The 21507-nt window shown below is 37.0% G+C and overlaps 2 protein-coding genes and 1 long non-coding RNA gene across 3 annotated transcripts in view; all 3 read right to left on the bottom strand.

Annotated features, from left to right (window-relative positions):
- LOC125261492 (sialoadhesin-like) overlaps positions 1-14271 on the bottom strand; it is a 37507-nt gene extending 23236 nt beyond the window's left edge. The window contains exons 1-2 of the mRNA XM_048180050.1: positions 14233-14271; positions 13914-13983 (exon numbers count right to left, since the gene is read on the bottom strand). Of these exons, the coding sequence (XP_048036007.1) occupies positions 13914-13983; positions 14233-14247 (85 nt within the window). The 5' untranslated portion in view covers positions 14248-14271. The remainder of the gene's footprint in view (positions 1-13913; positions 13984-14232) is intronic.
- Positions 14272-19028: 4757 nt separating this feature from the next.
- Positions 19029-20132, bottom strand: LOC125261495. Its single transcript, XR_007183323.1, has 4 exons — positions 20071-20132; positions 19460-19537; positions 19310-19387; positions 19029-19163 (listed from the first exon to the last, which is right to left on the bottom strand). It is a non-coding gene; the product is annotated as an uncharacterized LOC125261495 (long non-coding RNA).
- A 144-nt stretch (positions 20133-20276) lies between these two features.
- Positions 20277-21060, bottom strand: LOC125261491 (B-cell receptor CD22-like). Its single transcript, XM_048180049.1, has 3 exons — positions 20807-21060; positions 20476-20718; positions 20277-20392 (listed from the first exon to the last, which is right to left on the bottom strand). The coding sequence occupies exons 1-3, from the start codon at positions 20808-20810 to the stop codon at positions 20277-20279; spliced, it is 363 nt and encodes a 120-aa protein (XP_048036006.1). The 5' UTR covers positions 20811-21060.
- Between the last annotated feature and the right edge of the window lie 447 nt (positions 21061-21507).

Here is a 21507-nt window from a genome sequence, read left to right as displayed (position 1 = left end):
GACGTGTTTCGCAGGGGTGTGCCCCCGTTTCTTGACTCCACCCCCACATCAAACCAGTGCCATAAAGAGAACCGCGCAGAAACAGTGCAGCGCAAAAGAAAACCGGTATCGTGAGCGCACGCTTGACTGAAACGCAGAATAAAATGAGTGTTGCAAATGATTTAGTAGTTTTGAGCATGAAAAATATGTGGCAAAGATAAAATAGGATTACAGCTGTCATTGATTTTTGTAACTGATTATATTTTTATTTTTGCACTACTTTATTTTATTTTGCAATTTATTATTTTTGTTTGCAAAACTTATTTTTTTCTGCTCAATACTTTATTTTTCCTTTGCAATTCTTTATTTTTGTTTGCAAAACATTTTTTTTATTGCTCAATTCTTTTTTGTGTTTTGCAAAACTTTATTTTTGTGCAAAACTTTAAGGCATTAATTTGACTCCATAAGCAATTGGCTGGAACAACTGCAAACGGATGAACCAATAGAGGGCAGACTCCTGCAACAGAAACACACAGAGAGAAAACAAAACACACACGCCCTCTAGGAGTAACACTCTATCAGTGCAAGTGACATTTGTGAAGTTAGTTTATATAGTTGATAATATATAGTGACAGAGACTCAAACATGTAAGGTCACATGTAGTCATTTTTAAAGAGTTATCTATTGATTCTACAGCTTATTTATATTATGATCTGTATATATTAATATTAATTTAAACTAAATGCTTAATAATAACTGTTCAACTAAAATTGCTTGTGTGTAATGGATTAATAATAATATAGATCATATAATAATTATATAAATAATATAAAAATAAATAATTAGCATTATCATTAAAGCCAGGCAATTTCATCGTTAATTATTATTATTATTATTATTTACTATATAGTGACCTTTAATTTGGAGGAAGAGAAACTGAGGGAGTGGCTTTATTGCATTGGATGTGTCAGTGTCACTTTGCTCACATCTGATTGGTCCAAGTTTGGTTTGCGATCTCTTACCCTGAACAAAACCTGCCCTGATGCAGGTTAGCCGAGGAGCGTAAGTTACTATAGTGATGAGCACTTTCATGGTACCTAAAACCCAGGACTGGCGCAAACTAACCTGAATCTGACCTGGTTAGCCAGCTAATCTGGCATTATGGTACAGGCCCCAGGTGTGTAGGACTAATTAACAAAGGAGGAGACTGACTAAGAGGCTGCTTACATGACACCATTTTCAAATAAAACTGATTTTTATTTATTGTTTATTTATTTATTTTTTGGGCCATTCGTTCACACGACAACTGCGTTTTGGTGGACTGAAAACAGGTTTCAATGTGCATGTTTTTTTTGGGGTTTTTTTTTAAAGATATCATTATTGTATCCATGTAAACAACAAAAAATGTGTATTTGTGAAAACCGTGATGTCATGCGCGTGTGTTCAGTCTACAGGTGGAGGTGTTTCCTTACAAAGTGATATTGCCATCTACTGGCCTGGCATCAGAATACAGCATTTTTAGTCATATAATCATGTGGATCTTTCTGGATTGGGATCATTTTGACACCTTAGGATGATTACATGAATCAATAAATATGCATTTAGTTGCATATTAAAATGTTGCTTTGATATTTAAAGTATTTGTTCTTAAATCTGCACATACATCATAGCATACATCAATCCATATAATTTGCACACATTAGTTATAGAAATGCATTTAATACTGATAAGAAGTACAGATATCACTGGACTATTGTTGGTAGCTCATGTCAAAATATCCTTTATTTAACTAGAATAAATGTAATATTGTCATAAAAAGTTACAAATTTCTACAACGACTCCGTTTACACTTGGCCACACAAATATGTCTCTGCAAAATGGATATAAATCCGATCTTTAATTTAAAGGAGTTCAAATATGAGCGTAATTGCATTGATCATCAGCTAATTTCAAAATCAAAGACTGCAATAAGAGAGAGCACAGCAACAGCACTGGATAAGATCATTTAGTCTCATTACTTTTAATGAAGATGTTTGTGTGTTGAGCGTCTGCGACTTTCAGTTTCATTTGCAGCAGTCTGCGTTTCAAAGAGATCCTCAGCTGCTCATCTGCGGTGATGCAGTAACGCCGTCATATCTGACTATAACATGTTATTTAGCCTATAACACACTCTCACAATTTTAAGGCCTTTAATGTGGAGTGTTGAACCTGTGTGTATTGGTTGTGGTTTGAACAGATGGGTAAATTGCACAACTATCCAATCCTCCATTTCCCAGCAGATTGATGTCTGAACACAGGCTTCATGACAGTCTGTCTCTCATTTGACGCTGCTGTAGATCACTGATGGCGTCTTCCACAGTTTCAACAAGCTGATTGCCTAAAAAGAGAAAAGAAAAAAACAACAACCATGAAACAATCATGTTATAGCTGTGATCTGGATGTGCTGGTTAAGTTGTTTGTTTATTTTTTTGTTTGTTTGTTTGTTTGTTTTTCTCACCTCACAGCAGCATCAAACTGATGAACTCTTATATTGTCGTACTGGTTTTCATTCTCCTCTGATCTCTTCATCTCTTTCTTTCTGTGATATTGGACATTTGCGTACTGGATCTCCTCAGTCTCTCTGGCATTCAGGAGTTTTTCCTCTGAATCTCTTTGGTTTCACACTGGCATACGGAGCGTCATTGGCTGAATCCGGTTCAGAAAGAGGCTCGTCATGGACTGAAAGCTCTCTGTGACGCGTCAGAATAGAGATCATTCTGAAATACAAGAAAATAAAGTCATTATTCATTAAGATGTAAATCAGTTTGATCTGAAGTGTAGATTCTCAGTCTAGAGCAGTTTGTCTCAAACTTTTCAGATCAATATTTCATCAATTCACATTTGTAAACAGAATTTTTTTTTTCAAACTGCACATACAGTTTGAGAATCACTGATCTAAAGAGAGAGAAATATCAGTTTATGATTTTTTTTTCTTTTCTGGATTGTATTAATAAAGACACTGATAATGTTACTTTGCCATCAGTCTGTACAGTTTCACAGTCTGAAACACAGATATGATTGATTGATTTTCTGCTTCTGTAAAGTCGTGTGTCTGAATGATTTACCTGTTTCACTGTGAGATCTTCAGTTTTGATCACTCCTTCGTTTCTTTCTGTTATAATGACAGACATTAACAGTATATGGATGAATCTATTAAAAAAAAAAATCAAATAATCAAATCACTGCAGGGTTTTTTGTTATTGAGCTCACATTATAAAAAAGATGATGATGATGATGATGAAGAATAAGTCCTCCAGATGTCGCTGCAATCACAATCACATTCCTACCAGCACCATGATGAACTGAAAGAGGAAGATCATCATGATTAACTCTCCAAACTGATGAATGATGTGAAGATACAGGAGTGTGTTAATAAAAGCTTCACCTGTGACAGTTACAGCGTCTGATCTCTGAGATCCATGTTGATTGTGAGCCTGACAGTAGAAGCGTCCACTCTGTAGTGCACTGAAACTCTGTCCAGATCCAACAGCTGAGCTTTCATTCTCCTTAAACCAGCTGAAGTTCAGAGCAGGAGGGTTTGAATCACTGCTGCAGATCAGAGTCACTGAATCTCCTGACACTATTTCACCAGATCCAGTTATCAACACTGAGACGTTCCTGGGAGAGTCTAAAACAGACAAAAGAAACTCTATATTCATATTTTGGGATTGTTAATCCACTACACTGTTAAAAAAAATCTGTAAAATTTTGTCAGTAAAATTCTGTTTTCCATTAAAACAGTAATATACCGTAGAAATCAATGCATTCTGGGTAATATTTGACGTTTTCGAAAAAGTAGCCTACAGTAATATACTGTGAGTTATCATCGCTCAAAGTCGACACTCAGAGGCTGTGTTCTAAATCACACCCTATACCCTCATTCACTATTCCCTACATTAGTTCACTAACATAGTCCACTGGACAATGAATGAAAACAAATGTGTGAATTCAGACACTGATGAACACCTTGATTCGTGAAAATTAGTTGTAGCTGTAACAGTGTCTTTGTAACATCTGTTGTAGCAAAAAAGCTGTGTGATCAGATGAAATTAGCCAATTATTAATGGTCATTAACTCACACATGACGTTTAAAGTCACATTATCAGAGTATTTCTCTCCATGTTCATTGATGGATCTGCACTTGTATTCTCCACTGTCATCAGAGCTGATCTTTGAGATGTTGAAGATTCTTCCAGATCCTACAAACGTTCCTCCTTTAAACCAGCTGATTTCTGCAGGAGGGTTTGAATCACTGCTGCAGATCAGAGTCACTGAATCTCCTGACACTATTTCACCAGATGGACTGATGGACACTGAGACACTCCTGGGTGGGTCTAAAATAGATGAAAGAAAGTGCATATTAGTGTTTTGTGATTGTTAATCCATTAATTTGATGGTAACACAGTTACTTAATCATATTAACTCACACTTGACATTTAAAGTCACAGCATCAGAGTATTTCTCTCCATGTTCATTGATGGATCTGCACTTGTATTCTCCACTGTCATCAGAGCTGATCTTTGAGATGCTGTAGATTCTTCCAGATCCTACAAACGTTCCTCCTTTAAACCAGCTGAAGTTCAGAGCAGGAGGGTTTGAATCACTGCTGCAGATCAGAGTCACTGAATCTCCTGACACTATTTCACCAGATGGACTGATGGACACTGAGACACTCTTTGGAGGGTCTAGCACAGAAAAATACAAAAACACTAACAATCACAGTATATTGAGGTATATTAAAGGCGCTCTAAGCGATTCTGAGCGGAGTAACTTCCTGTTGACGTTCGAAGTGTTGTCAAACAAAACAGAGGCTAGCTAGACCCTCCCTCCTACTCCTCCTGGCCCTCCCCTCCGTGCTTCCTGAAACAGTCATGAACGCGCATTTAAAATGTAAGTAGTTTGCGTATTGACGCTGCTTGTCGGTTATTGGACTGGAGCGTGTTTATTATGTTAAGTGCTCCAGGCTGCACCAGTTTGTTTTTATTGCAGTTTTCGGAGCTTGTGGCGACTACAGAGACCGCGTTTTTTTACAGTGTGTTCAGGGGACAGGCAGCTAGCGCAATAGTGAGGAGATGTTTGCGGTATGTGACAAAAAAAAAAATTGGGCCTAAAAACGCGTCAAATCGCTTAGAGCGCCTTTAAGGTATATTATTAATCATGCTCCAATGATTTATGATCTGTGATGGAATAATTTCATTTCCTATGCAGTTCCCATTTCTGTCCACAAAGGCCAAATTAAAGAGTTTTTTCCCCAACCACTTAACATTTTCTTTTATGTGTGTGTGTGTGTTCACATGGAAAACATAGGAAAAGTAGCCAAGTCTTGTATGCGAAGGCTGTTTGAAATTAAATATGACTCTATTCCTGCTGAAAGCCTCCAAGTACCAGATAAAAGAATGTGATGTATAATCAGTATACATTTATTTATCCAATGTAATTGGATGTTAATATCCTGATTGATTAACATTGATTAACATTGATTCAAATTAAAATTTACTGATCATTTATCAGAAACAAACAAACAAACAAAACAGTGTCTGTTTATACTGTAACGAGACGGGACACGACATGGGATCCATCTGCAGGCTTTTATTAACAGAACTAGCAGATATCAAACACAAGTCCAAGACAAAGCAAATAATCCAAAGGGCAGGCAGCAGAGAATCGTACACAGGAAACAGACAGGATCAGTAACAGGCAGACAAACACAATGAAAACGCTCAGAAATGTTACACCATGGCAATACAAGACCTCACAAAGTGTGTGAGGATGTGAGTGGCTTAAATAATCCAGGTAATGAGCTGCAGCTGGGTGTGGTGATTACTGATTAGTGGAGTGAGTGCAGGTGATTGGCAGGGAGGATTATGGGAAATGTAGTCCGGGAATGACTGGAACTGTGACATATACTAAGTGGAAATAGCCCATGTTGTTGGCATAGGCTATTTACATTAACTCCCCCCACCAATGTCTGGTTTGGCTAGACAAAATTAAAAAAGACGCCCGCTACACAACAGTCACAGTGCTGTAGAGAGAGTAAGACACGTGGAAGTGATTTCTGATGCAATTGACCCACCTTTTGCTCACTCTTCTCCCTTTTCCCATCACATATTAGATTGGAAAGGCATTTATTATCAGAAAATATATTTAAAAAAAGGAAATATAGTGCCTAATGAGCATTTAATAGTAAAGTATTCATCAGGTTGTCGCAATAAGGCGGCATCCATGTAATAATTTTAATAAATATAAGGAAACACTTTATTTTGATGGTTCGCTTTAGACATTATACTAACTATAAGTAACTTTGCAACTACATGTCAACTAACTCTCATTAGAGTATTAGTAGGTTAGGTGTTAGTAGGGTTTGGGTTGAATAAGTTGACATGTATTTGCAAAGTTACTTATAGTTAGTAGAATGTCTAAAGTGAACCATCAAAATAAAGTGTAACCAAATATAATCATTTACGTACCTTTGCATCCTGAAATGTACAACAATACTGAGGTGCAAATAGTATCCACCACTATTTATAGCATAATAGTATCTAACTACACTGTTAGACCTTGCCGGGCTTTTTTACAGTATAATACTGGCAACACTGTTGCCAGTGATTTACTATTGATTGTACAGTTAGTTACTGTAATCTACAGTATATTACTGTAAAGATACCATGCACTAAATGAAAACTTCTGTTACCCTTATTTCATTCGCAGAAACCAACTGCCTTAAATTGTCAGACTGCCATTTGAATTTACAAACTAATTTTTATCATATGCTAATAATATGAGCATATTATTACTATGAACTTATTTATTTAGATTTCACTAAAACATTTTAAATAAAGAGATTTTCACTGTATCAGCAACTACACAGTCACCATCTGTTAAATAAAACAACATGCAGCATATCATCAATGTCTCTTGATCTTCTCCTGAACTTAAGGCTCTACTCTTCAGCACAATGGTGACACACAAAACTCAATTTTACAGTAAACTACTGGCAACAGTGTTGCCAGTATAAAACTGTTTTTTAACTTACAGTTTGTAACTGTTAAAATACATTTTGTGGGTGTGTCTTTTTATCTTACACCTTTAACCCTTTCAACCCCACAGGAACATCCTCTAGTGTCCACACTACAGAGTAAAAGTAACATTGATGCTGTTTGCAGTGAGATAATTAAGTTAATATTTAAGTGGTGATTGAGCATTAATGATAAACACCTGCTGTTAACAAGCAGAACCACTGAAAAGAGGAACAAGAACAGAATAAATACAAGCAGAAACTACAACTGTCTTCCAGCCATTACACATTATTACACTTATTACTGACCAGTTTAACTTTATTTCTACAGAAGATCTTATTGAGAATTAACAAAAGATTAGATGTTGATGTTTTGTTGAAAATGTTTGGTTTTATGTTCACCATTGAGGAGATCAGGGTTTGATTTAGTTGAGCTCTTTACCCATGACTTTTTATACATCTTTTTTTTGTTTTGTTTTTCCTTTGGCTGCTTAATCTGTTTTTGCAAGTCACATTTGTTATGGTGAAAACAAATGTGGAGAAAAAAAATTGTTGAGTGCTGGTAGTTATGTGTTGATGAAGACCTAACCACACACAGTCTCTTGATTCGCTGAATTTATATTTCATCCATTATTACACTATTGGACAGACTAATATTTTACATTATCACCACTGTGAAACTAACTTTTTAAACACCATGGACAAAAAACAGCTGCAGCATTATTTAGACACACACAGATATAAAAAATCAGCACATCAATCTCAACAATGGTGGCAATAATGCTGCATAATGTATTGTAAGACTGATGCCAGACTGCCTGGATCAAGAAAGGTCTACTCTTTGAGAAAACAAAGTAAATCAACATTTGAACTCTCTCTTGCAAAATTAGCATCCCCTTCCGAGATGCAATCACACTGAGTCAATCACACCTCAGCATCTGCCTTAATCTACATTTCACTTCCTTCACCCTCTTCCCCCATCTCTTCTCTCTACATGCAGAGATGACCTAAAATTCACCCAAAATCTATCTGGTTTAATGTGAACAATCATCAAAGAATGCTATACAATGTTTGGTATTGTTTGAAATGTCTCAATGCAACTGGTACAATGGTCTCGTCTACATTGAAGTAAACCAAAGGTATTAAAGGTTTTAAGAGTTTACAGATACTTTGGTTGCAACTGTGGGTGTGCCCCTTTCCCAGGGTCTTTCATCCAAACTACCTCCTGTTCCACAGCAAGGTGCGAACCCCCGAGGTCTGTGGCCCTAGTAAATGTAAATTCTGATTGTAAGTTCATGCCCCACATTGGGGGTTGGTCTGAGTATTTAAAGAAATGTTGCAAAAGGCTCGGGGCGACTCTGTATTCAGATGAAGCCCACATTGCTGAGTGTCCAAGACAGATTTTTCATGTCAGGTATGCATCTTACTCTATTTCTGAGCATTTGATGTTTTGTATTGATCACCTTTGAATTGATTATGTAATTGGCATGATACATTTACCTGACTAATAAATTGTCACATTTGATTTTATTCTGACTTACTCTGAAATTATTGACTTTAGTAGATTCCGATGTATCCATTGTTACCGCAAATCTGCGTCAGGTTAGTAACGGACTAAAGTCCAGTTGAGTGGAGCATAGGACACACCAACTGTGATTTTAGAGCTCCGACTAACGCTTGGCATTAGTTCAAGTGTACTTAGACTGTAAAGGCTAAAAGGGAATTTCCGTTTAGGACAACAAAATGTTGATCGACCAACCTAAATAGGGTGAGCCTTACCTCTGTTTATTGTAATGTACTCTAGCTAAGTGTACATGGGAAACCATGGCATAACCAAACCAAAGCTACTATAAGAGAAGTAATATTGGTTGGCTTGTATGTAGTAGTGGTTGTGACCTCTGACTAGAGTTAGTGTTACTCTAATTCAAGTGTATACAGTTCTATGGGGACTAAACAAAATACTTTTAGAGAAAGCAAGCATGAGAGCGGCACTCTATTAGTATAGTCAATTACCTCTGTCTAGTGACCAAGACTGGCGAGTTTGTGATCGTGGGCCCGCATATTAATGAATGGCCAGTGCGAGGACCCTGTGCGACACTGAGAACCGAATGAACGAGTACAGTAAGAGTAAAGAGTTGAAATAGAATATTCAAATGTAGAGCCAAATTATTATACAAATGACCAATAATCAATTGACATTCTATACTAAATTCGAGGTCATAATAACATGGAGTCAGATAAAAGATTATTTGGAATGAAACTACTTTGCCACGCTGAAAAGACGGAACGCGCAAGAAACCTTCCCCGTCCTGTGGGAAACCGCTGTTGGGCCGATTGGGCAGGCCTTACAGTATTCATGCTGCAGTGCATGCTGGGAGTTTTGTACTATGCTGGCACCCAGCATGCATTGCAACATTAAACTTTTGGATGTCACCATTGTTGAGATTCATATTCTGATTGTTGATGTCTCTGCTGTCCAAATTATGCAGGAGCTCAAAATATTTTATGCATTGTAAGACTTATATATTCTCGTTGCTGGTTTTTATGCTGTTGAACCACAGATATAGTATAATTAATAAAGATAAAATACCCATTAAAAGACTAAACACAGAAAGAGATCAGTGAATTAAACAAGTCCAAGATGATTATAAGCATCATCACAACAGCCAAAAAACCTGATCAACTTTCATGTTGTTTTTTTCCTGCCATAACAAACATGTTTTATAAACACTCAGTTACAGCAGCCAGAAAAAACTAATGTAAAAGAGTCAAGAGGCCAACTAAAGCAGACACTGTTCACCACAATGGTGACTACAAACTTCAATATTTTTTTTTTATTTTCAATAAAACATCAACATCCATATCTGTTAATTCTCAACAAGAACTTCTGTACATGTATGAAAGAAATAATGTCAAACTGGTTTGTGAACTGGTTTCACACTCAGTGTGGCTGAATTCAGTTGTAGTTCTTGTGTTTCTGCTCGTCTCTTCTCTTGTTTCTCTGTCCTTCAGTGATTCTGCTTATCAGGTGTTCATCAGTGTCTGAATTCACTCACTTCTTTTCATTCACTCTGTCAAGTGGACTATATTAGTGAACTCACAGTATATTCCTGTAGGCTACCCAGCCAGCAGAGCCATGTGGGGCCCAAATGGGTTTGACCTGGGCTATCTAACTGGGACCCAGCCAGTTTTGCACCCAGTTTCCATGTAGGCCCCACATGGATTTGCCCAGATGGAATGAACACTGCTTAGTGTGCACACTACAGGCTGTTTAATGTAACACTTAATCAGTGTTGGAGGTAATGAGATAATTAAGTGATTGAATAATGATTTTGTATTAGTGAAGAACACCTGCTGTTAACAAGCATAATCACTGAAGGAAAGAGAAACACAAGAACTACTTCCAGCCACAGCCTTGGATGAAATCAGCTGAAGATAAAATACATTACATCTCTCAAGATCTGATTAAACAACTCCACAAACAACATTAGCTTCACTTATTACTAACCAGACTGACTTTATTTCTGTCAGACATCTACAGAAGTTCGTATTAAGAATTAAGAAGAGGCTTAGATGTTGATTACTTATTTGAAAGTAATAGTTTGATTTGATGTTACCATTGTGGCGATCAGTGTGTGCTTTAGTCAGGCTCTTGACTTTTTAACATTAGTTTTTCTCTTGACAGCTGTGTCTGTTTGTTATGGCGAGAACAGCAAAAGAAAATATAATCATCATATATTGGCTTAACTCATTGATATTATGTGGGAGGTTTATACGGGTAGTACGTTATTAATTCTGTTTTATTGTTATGATTCTACAGCAAGAGAATAATAGAATTTAATCAGAACATCAAACGATTGAAACGATGCATTCTGGGAGCCATGGATGAGTTTCGTATGAGGCACCCAGAATGCATTGCACCATTGAAGCATGTCACCATTGTTGAGATTCATACGCTGATTCTTGATGTCTGTGTGCGAGTAAAACTCACAGGAGCCCAAAATATGTAAATGGTGTGTTATAAATCGTTTGATGTTCTGATTAAATTCTATTATTCTCTTGCTGTAGAATCATAACAATAAAACAGAATTAATAACATACTACCCGTATAAACCTCCCACATAATATCAATGAGTTAAGCCAATATATGATGATTATATTCTTATCATCAATCAGCTTACAGCATCTGATTATATTTTCTTTTGCTGTTCTCGCCATAACAAACAGACACAGCTGTCAAGAGAAAAACTAATGTTAAAAAGTCAAGAGCCTGACTAAAGCACACACTGATCGCCACAATGGTAACATCAAATCAAACTATTACTTTCAAATAAGTAATCAACATCTAAGGCTCTTCTTAATTCTTAATACGAACTTCTGTAGATGTCTGACAGAAATAAAGTCAGTCTGGTTAGTAATAAGTGAAGCTAATGCTGTTTGTGGAGTTGTTTAATCAGATCTTGAGAGATGTAATGTATTTTATCTTCAGTTGATTTCATCCAAGGCTGTGGCTGGAAGTAGTTCTTGTGTTTCTCTTTCCTTCAGTGATTATGCTTGTTAACAGCAGGTGTTCTTCACGAATACAAAATCATTATTCAATCACTTAATTATCTCATTACCTCCAACACTGATTAAGTGTTACATTAAACAGCCTGTAGTGTGCACACTAAGCAGTGTTCATTTCATCTGGGCAAATCCATGTGGGGCCTACATGGAAACTGGGTGCAAAACTGGCTGGGTCCCAGTTAGATAGCCCAGGTCAAACCCATTTGGGCCCCACATGGCTCTGCTGGCTGGGTATTTTCTCGAAAATGACAAATATTACCCATAATGCATTGTTTTCTACAGTATATTACTGTTTTAATGGAAAATGGTTTGTTACTGTCAGAATTTGGCCATTTTTCTACAGCAAGGTCTAACAGTGTATTTATTGCATAGAAAATTCTGCTAGTTTTACATTATGTAAATAAAATCTATTGCTATTTTCACTTATTGTAAAGATCATATCACTAAGAAAATGCTGCTATTGTCACTTAGTGTAAATAGACTCTAATGCTTTTTAAACTTGGAAATATCTGATGTTGAAAAATATAGTCCTAAACCAGGGATGAGCAACTTCAGTCCTGGAGAGTCACTGTCCAACAGTTTAGCTCCAACCTTGATCAAAACTCACCTGTCTGTAGTTTTAGTCATGTTGTAGACCTTTAGATGGTTCAGGTGTGTTTGGAGCTAAACTCTGCAGGACTGATGTTGCCCATCCCAGTCCTAAACTCTGCTAGCTTTTCAACTTAAACAAGACCAAATACTCACATGTGACATTGAGCTGAACAGCAGGAGAGATGTGATTGTGTCCGTGTACAGCACAGCTATATCTGCCTGCATCCTCTCTTCTGACTGACTGCAGCAGGAGTTCATTGTTTCTGTCTCTTCTCTCAGTTAATGGCTGTGAGTTTCTGTACCAGATGAATGTTGCTCTGTCAGTCAGAGTGCAGCTGCTTTTACATGTCAGACGGACTGAATCTCCCTCTGTCACTCTCTCAGGAGACTCCACCTGAAGATCTGAACACAACACACACATTATATCTAGTGCTGCTGTCATACACTGATTATTATTCAACATAATGCACAGGAGAAGAGAGAAAACTCACCAAAGTCACCTGTGACAGTAAGATTTACTCCTGGAACACCAATCCATCTGTCTTTATCAGTGATGATTCTGAAATAGTACTCGTGTGAATCCTTCAGTGTCACATGACTCAGTCTGATGGTGCAGTTCTGCTGTTTATCTCCCAGATACTGAAGCCTCTGACTGTATTCAGGGTCCTCAGAGAGAGGAGACTCAACACCTGTTTTATAGACTTTTGTCCAGAACACTTTCTTGATCTGATATCCAGTAGGGTATGTATAAGTGCAGTTCATTATCACTGATGAGTCCTTTAGTGCACAGATGTGTGAAGGACTGTAACTCACACCCCAACCAGCACTAGAAACCCCTGAAACACAGAATTCATCAAGATGAAAATGCTGACATAAAACAGATTATTCCAGTCCTTGATTCTTGTAAATACAAACATACACCTGTTATTTGTTTTCTTTTTAAATATAGTTTTTTTGAGGACTAACGTTTTATAAAAAGCAATAATCCCTGTGAAGTCGTGGTTTACAGTGAATTTAGAACAGATAAAGGTAGTGGCGTTGATAGGCACAATGTGAAGCAGTTTTCATGTTTTGTTTTTCATTGTCAGTTACACTGGACCATCAAAACATCTACTAAATAATTTTTTTTTTTACTTCTTGAAAACAGTCACTGCAGGAAATAGTATAAACTAATCTTCTCAGAATAGTGAGTGTGATAAAAGATGAAGGAAGTTGCAGGAATGAACTCCCAAAATTACAAGTGAAAACAAAATAAGGAAGTTAATCAAGAACATGCTCCATTATCAAATAATCAAACACGTTAATAAATAATCAGTGTTGATTTTAAAAAAAAGATTAATGATATCATAAATGGAAGTTTGTTTGTTCATGTCTATCAGCTCTGAGATCTTCTAAACATTTTGATGATCTGGTGATACGCTGATGTTTGTCCAATCAAATGCTCTGATGAGTGAGAAAGTCCCTCCCCTAAACCACCTGACACTGACTAGACAGTACAAAATTAGCAATTCATGTTCAAGACTGTGACGTAACTAAACACTATTGGATATTTATAAAATGAACAAGCCCACTGACACGCCTCACCCAAACTTCCTGTTTCAAAAGGAAATACATCAATATAGCACAGAAAACTGTTCATTTATTTGCTCATTATGTTTTGTTTGTTTGTTTTGTTTTTGAAAATAAAATGACATTTAAAAATGTGAATGAAACAGAGACTCACCGTGAATCATGAGCAGAAAGATCAGAGGAAGAGCAGGAGCCATTCTGACCAACATCAGCATCAAATATATCTATAATACAGCATAAATCATCACTCATATACTCATAAACAGTGTCTGTTCATCACTCTAAACAGCTCTTAGTGTTAGTAAGATCTTTGCTCATCTGAAGATTATTAATGCTCAACATCAGTGTGTGTAAATGAACTGATCATTAGATGTTCAGAAGATATTTCTCATGTCAGGAATCATGTGTTATATGAGCTTCATCTATAGAAATAATCATCAGTTTTTATTGAAGTATGAATGTGTTTGTCTTACCGTGTTGAAGCTCATCAGATCAACAGCAACCAAATGACTGACTGTTTTAACTCAAGCACTTTAGCTTCACAGTGAAGGACTTTCTGTGGTTAACACTGTTTATTAATGACCAGTGCTGGAAATATCAGTGTCCCTCCCTCAACAAGAGAACAACATCACTGAACTAAACCTAATTAAAGAAAAATAATGATCTTTTTCTTCTTACATTCACTATGAAGACGTTTAGAGAACAGGATTGAGATGTTCTGCTAGATATTTCACACCTATTATTGTGAAGCTTATTTGATGTTTTTGCACTCAGAAAGGGAAACTCTTTGTCCTCTTTTGTCTGTCGCCCCCTACTGGACATCGTTCATTACTGTGTCACGTGATTAATGCTTCTGCACAGCAGTGATGCCCATTACAGACAAGCAGGAGATCAGATAGATGATTTACTTACTAAAGTGCAGAACTTAGGCACATATTTTGAAGCCCAGACGAGTTTTAATTACTTAAATGCCAGAGGAGGCTGACAGCATAAACTCCTCTCATCACCAAACTGACCAATCAGAATTGATATTCAAATGACGCAACGTCCTTCACTTCCGTTAGTAATGCGGCCTGAAGCGAGAAATACAAGAGAAAACATTCAAAAAATGATGTAAAGAGCCGCTATAAAAAGCAAACAGACTGAAGAAACTAGAGACCTACATAGAAGGCGACGATCGTGTCCTTGCGCAACGTTCCCTAAAGTGACGAAAATTCCAAACCTTTACAGAACATTCGGGACGTTCCTAAAACATCCTCTTTTGGTAATGAAAGTGCTGCAGTTCAAGCTTCCTAATATGACTTTAGGGGGACGTTCTCTTTTGGTTATTTTATGGTCAAAAAAGAACATTACAGAGAGGACATTTGGGAAGTTATCAGAACGTCCTATAGTAATAGTCCCCTAAACTATTCCTCCTGAATGTTCCCTGAAGGTCCACCAAATAACGTTCCCCAAACCTTAAAAGAACTCCACATCGTGACCGTCTCTGAACGTTCTGGGAACATTATTAGACAACTTCCTTGACACCAGTGGGGACGTTGTGAGAATATAATACAAACATATAAAGGAGTTTGAACAACAGGATAAAACAACACTTGAAGATAAATGATTGTGATTTTTTTTTATTATTATTATTATTATTAAATGCTGAAAGAACAATAACAATTGTCATCATTGTCATATAATAACAATAACCAGTACGCCAATCCGACAGTCTTTCAGTCCAGAGAGTTAGAACCCAAGAGGCGACACTTTGAACTTTTTGGGTAACAAAAAGGGTAAAAATACTAACTGGACCATTGATCCTTCACATCTACGCACCCAAAATCAGCAAATTTCATGCCAAATCAGAAGCGCAATGAACAGCTTTTAAATTAAGTCACCAGTAAATTGTATGGCTCCTCAGTAAATCTGTATTGTCTTATATATGTTTTATTTTACCAGTTGTGGAATCCAACCATTAAACCATCTGAGGTAACGAGTTAGCCACTTTATTAGTATTTCCATTTTATGCAACTTCACCATTTATTAATAGTAAATTAATAATTAATAAATTAAGGTCATCTTTTGCACAAACAATATATTTCAGACCTAGTGTAGTAATGTAATAATATCTAGGTCTGAATGAAATGTTAATTGTACGTTTTAATGCATTGCTGTGTCCGTTATCCCATAATATAAACTTTTGGACACTTTTGCTTTTACAGACATTGACAAACTGCAACAGCTGTTACATTCATATATTTATTGTCCAAATTCCCAATTTTTCTGATTCATGTCCTTAATTTGTTTCAAGTTATTAATTCAGTGTTTATAATGCTAATACTTAATATAACCCAAACTGACTGGGTTTCTAGAGAGCAAAGGTTTTTGAAAAAGTGGAAGACTTAAACACAAAGTGTGTAAAATAAACTGTTAAAAGGATTATGATACTAGTGATGTATTTTATTCTGTGTTGTCATCGTTCAGGATGGATTTCACTTTAATGTACGTTTTGTTTTAACAAAGCACTGAATTGCCATAGAAACATGGACCGACAGTCGCTTTCACAAATGTGGAAACGCAGGGCTGCTGCTGGGCGCCAGTGTTGCAATGGATCGTTTTATTGAGTGTCGCTTCTTGTTAGTATGGAAGCCCGTTTCCGCACTAAAAAAAAAAAAAAAAAAAAAAAAGATTAATTGTGACTTTTTAACTCAGAACGACTTTATATCACCATTGTGAGATATAAAGGCCAATTGCAGTAAAAAAAAACTAATTTAAGATAAAAAGTCACAATTAATCTTTTTTTTTTTTTTAGTGGCCTTTTTTTTTTAAGTGGCTTTCGTTCTATTGAGTGTCGCTTCTTGTTAGTGTATAGTCTTTGGTCCAGATTAAGTGTCCAGTCGTGAATGAATGATTGTGATTTACAGGTGAGGCTCATGAAGGTTGATGTCAGTAGCAGGAGATGGTGACCTCTGGTGGTAGTTTGAGGGTTTGAACAAATGAGAAATAAAACTGATCAAGTTACAGAAACACAAAAGACAGAATAACAGAAGCTGATTGATCACTTTGAGACCATCAATGAAACCTTGTCCTTTGTGAATGTGCACAAAGTTTGTTTGAGGAAAAACATGAAATATACAGTTGTGGTTTAATTTTTGTTAATTTGATTTAGTTGATCAGCATTTAGATGGTAATCTATCTGGCAACAATTGGCCTTGTTTTTCTTGGACGAGCACTTCCAAGTAGATAAACTGCTCACAAGTGTTATGTTTCTCCTCAAATGACAAGGAAATTAATATTTATGTTAATATTAGGAAGCAAATCCCCACACTCATCCTTGTGAACGGCTCTGGTATTCCTACAGTTTATGTGGAGCGCGGCTTGTCAGGCTATCACCAGACCAAGCTCAATTTAAAATTGAACATTGGTCTGGGGAGTTTGCTATACTTTTCTACTGCATAAGAGGCGTGATCAACCAGCATTATTCACGCAATTGGATAGTCCTTTAACCAATCAGATCAACGATCCGGGTGACGTACTTTGCAGAGCGAAAACTCCAGACAGGTTTAGTTTGTATTGGTTTGTATTGATCCACGGTTTGCAGAAGCAGTAATGGCATCGAGCGATTTTTGCAGGTTGTGCAAAAAAACATGAAAGTGAGTGATATTTACACCCACTCGAGCGATTTGTTTGCTAAACTAAAGAAGTCATTCAGCATCGTCGAGAGGTTAAAAGAAATTGGATTGACGGTCGTGCTTGTCGTGTTATACCCGCCAATAGCGAGCAAGGTGGATAAGCCAGTCTGTGATTGGTTCCCGCAAAAGTGTAACAGAAGCAGTAGAAATGAATGTACGGGTTTCCAGACTGAGTTGCCGAGCGAAATCAAATCGCCGGCAGATCAGGCTGGGTTTACCCAGTCTAGAGCGTGGCCGTATCCTGGAGGATTTGGTCATTTACACATAGAAGCACATATTGACAGAAGAACGGGGATAATAACGTTGTCCTAGAATGATTTAATATGTATTTGTCTTAAATAATAAAATATGGTTAAACACCTGACATGGTTATGGCATATTTTTAAATAATTCAGGTCTTCTTGGGTCCATTTGTTTTAAATTACCCAAGACCTGAAGCTACTATATCAGACCCGAACCGTATCCGAGGCCCTCGTCAAAGTTTTGGACACGAATCCTCTCGAGTCTCTGGTCAGATCTCTGGTTTTCAGATCCAAATCGACCCGTGAAGACATCTAGTATCCACCGCTGAACATCTCTGACTCAGGGTACGGTTACACGACAACGATGTGTCTTAAAAACTGATAGGTTTTTTTTTGTTTTTTTTTGTTTTTGCATAAAGAAAACTATGTTATTAAAACGATTCCTGTTTACATGGATCCGTGAAAACGATAAAAAATGCTGAAACTGACGCTCTGTCCAGCCAGCCACTGCTGAGATGCGAGTATAACGCGTTCCCTATCACTCTCGCTGCATTGAAATACATTATTTTACTATTACAAAAATATTCTTATGACTCTGATCTGTTGATGAAATTGTCTAGCTTTAATGATAATTAGAATAATTGTATGATTATATAGGCTATGATTTATATACAGTCAAACCAATATATATTCAGACAGTGGCTGGCTGGTTTAGGTCCAGCGAAGCATCAGTAAGCAACCAGTTGAGATCAGGGTCATGTGACTACTTTAATTGAGATAAACCTATAAAACATCAATCATACAAAAGAACAGAGTCATAATATTATATTCATCATAATAAAATTGTGTATTTCTGTGCAGCAAGAGTGATAGGGAACATGTTACACTCTGCCAGCCACCAGCCCACCACTGACAGACCTGCCAGAATCAGACTGGCAGCTGCCACCAGGTCATGTGACCTGTCAGTGGCTGCTCCCGCCAGCCAGTTGAAGATTGAACCCAAACTCAAACACTGTATTACTCATGCCTGGCCAGTAGGTGGCGATGTCACTTTGTAAAGAAGCATTACGCTCCTTTAGACTGAACATGTAACACACGTGCATGACGTCACCTTTTTAACAAATTCCTGTTTTTGTATTTTACACAAATATGATAACAGTATTGTTTTCAAAAACTTGCACTTTGAAACCCCTTTTTTCAAAAGTTTGCATTTTCAGTACCCCAAAATGTCATGTGGTGTAAATGAACAGCCAAAACTCATAAAAAGTTTTTAGTCGTGTAAACGGCCCCTTAATTTTCCTTTTTTTTTTACACAATGACATTTCTCCAGTTTTTACTTTCATCTTGTTTCTTCAACTATACAGAAATAAACATCTTTAGTGACTCATCACTGATGATCCCTGTCAATCATATGTGGCTCCGCCCACAGAGCTCAGGATTGGTTCCTTCATGCTCCGCCTCTTACTGCAGCATCTTCCTGTTGATCTGAACAAACAATAAGATGAAGAAAGACTGACTGAAGTTCATCAACAACATTATAAACCTTTCACAAGATCCACAAATCAATCACACTAGAGCTGAAGAGAGTTTGATGGATGATATTGAGAAGAGCTGCAGGTTCAGACACTCACTGATGGATTCTCATGTTTAGAAAAGCTCTGAGGATCAAGAGTCCTGCAGGAGTCTTCAGGAGCTCTGGGATGAACCGTCTGTGTGAAAGAGAGAGAGATCGGTCATGTGATCATCTGTGATGGATCATGTGACTGTGACGTCTCACTTACTGTGAGTGTGTCGTACAGGTCAGAGGTCGTGGACTTGAGCTCAAGAGCTGTATATGTGTCTTCATTGGGATCAGAGATCTACAGGAGAGACAGAAGGACACACATCACAAAATATCACAGCAATAAATATATAATATTACAAATATGGTCAATGATGAATTTAGGAATATACACATTTTTACAGAAACACTAAAAATTACAGGAAAAAAGATCCCTGACAATGTTCAAAATAAATGGGACGCCGTATGCTTTTCATGTCTTCAAATTCAAGTCACATGACAGATTAGACCATGTTTTTGACCACATAAAACAAATCAATGATAAATGATTGTACGTGAATGAAGTCATCTCTGATTGGTCAGTGTCGTGGCAGACATGTGTCTTGTACAAAACCCTTAATTATCATTAAAAACTCAACCAGACCGGATAAATTGACTAAAACTCCAACTCACAACTGTCCAATAAAATTAGGTTTGTTTTTTGATTTTTATATTATAGTACAAACTGGTTACTGACTGGATTGTGACTGAGAAGGTTTGAATCCCGTCGGTCTGTACAGTTACAGTCTGAAACAGACAACAGCTGATGTGAATCATGTTGAGATGATTTACCTGTTTCACTGTGAGATCTTCAGTTTGACCATCCCTTCGTTTCCTCCTGTTATAATGACAGACATTAACAGAATATGGACTCTATTACATTAAGAGAAAATATGAATGTTGTTTTTAAAAATTACTAATAATTAAAAACACAACTGAGCCATTATTAGACCAAAAGTGAACTTATACAATCACTGCAGGGTTTTTTGTTATTGAGCTCACATTATAAAGAGGATGACGATGATGATGATGATGATGATGATGATGATGATGAAGAATAATCCTCCAGATGTCGCTGCGATCACAATCACTTTCCTACCAGCACCATGATGAACTGAAAGAGGAAGATCATCATGATTAACTCTCCAAACTGATGAATGATGTGAAGATACAGGAGTGTGTTAATAAAAGCTTCACCTGTGACAGTTACAGCGTCTGATCTCTGAGATCCATGTTGATTGTGAGCCTGACAGTAGAAGCGTCCACTCTGTAGTGCACTGAAACTCTGTCCAGATCCAACAGTTGAGCTTTCATTCTCCTTAAACCAGCTGAAGTTCAGAGCAGGAGGGTTTGAATCACTGCTGCAGATCAGAGTCACTGAATCTCCTGACCAAATCTGACCAGACTGAATGATGGACACTGAGACATTCCTGGGAGGGTCTAAAACAGAGAAAAAAATAAATCTTTGAATAATCTCATTCAAACACAATCTCCAGTTTTAAAAAAGAACAAATGAATCTGTACTCACACATGACATTGAGCTGAACAGCAGGAGAGATGTGATTGTGTCCGTGTACAGCACAGCTATATCTGCCTGCATCCTCTCTTCTGACTGACTGCAGCAGGAGTTCATTGTTTCTGTCTCTTCTCTCAGTTAATGGCTGTGAGTTTCTGTACCAGATGAATGTTGCTCTGTCAGTCAGAGTGCAGCTGCTTTTACATGTCAGACGGACTGAATCTCCCTCTGTCACTCTCTCAGGAGACTCCACCTGAAGATCTGAACACAACCCACATGGAAAGAACCTATATGTGGATATATGCGCATATATGAAACCTATATGCAGTGTATATGTACATATATGCTGCATATATGCGTATATATACTGCATATATGTTATATATATGCTGCATATATGCGTATATATACTGCATATATGTTATATATATGCTGCATATATGCGTATATATACTGCATATATGCATATATATACTGCATATATGCTATATATATGCTGCATATATGCATATATATGCCACATATAGGCAAAATTGAGGTGCATATATGTGCATATATGTGTGTATATATGTGTACATACACAGTAAAATCCCCAGTGTTAAATGAACACCCAAAGTGTACATATTCATTTTAAACACATTTTTAAACATTCCATATGAGTCCATCTTGCCGGGTGTTAAAAAGTAACACTGAAGCAGTGTTAAAGTTAATGA

This window comes from Megalobrama amblycephala, unplaced genomic scaffold (genome assembly GCF_018812025.1).
Source record: "Megalobrama amblycephala isolate DHTTF-2021 unplaced genomic scaffold, ASM1881202v1 scaffold418, whole genome shotgun sequence".
NCBI classification, from domain to species: domain Eukaryota; kingdom Metazoa; phylum Chordata; class Actinopteri; order Cypriniformes; family Xenocyprididae; genus Megalobrama; species Megalobrama amblycephala.
This window is presented reverse-complemented; position numbering and strand designations above follow the sequence as displayed.

What these genes read in the sequence shown, in the direction of transcription:
- LOC125261491 (XM_048180049.1), bottom strand. An exon ending in AGACGCTGTAACTGTCACAG is followed by an intron (nt 20,393 to 20,475) that starts GTGAAGCTTTTA and finishes TTCCTCTTTCAG; the next exon opens with TTCATCATGGTGCTGGTAGG.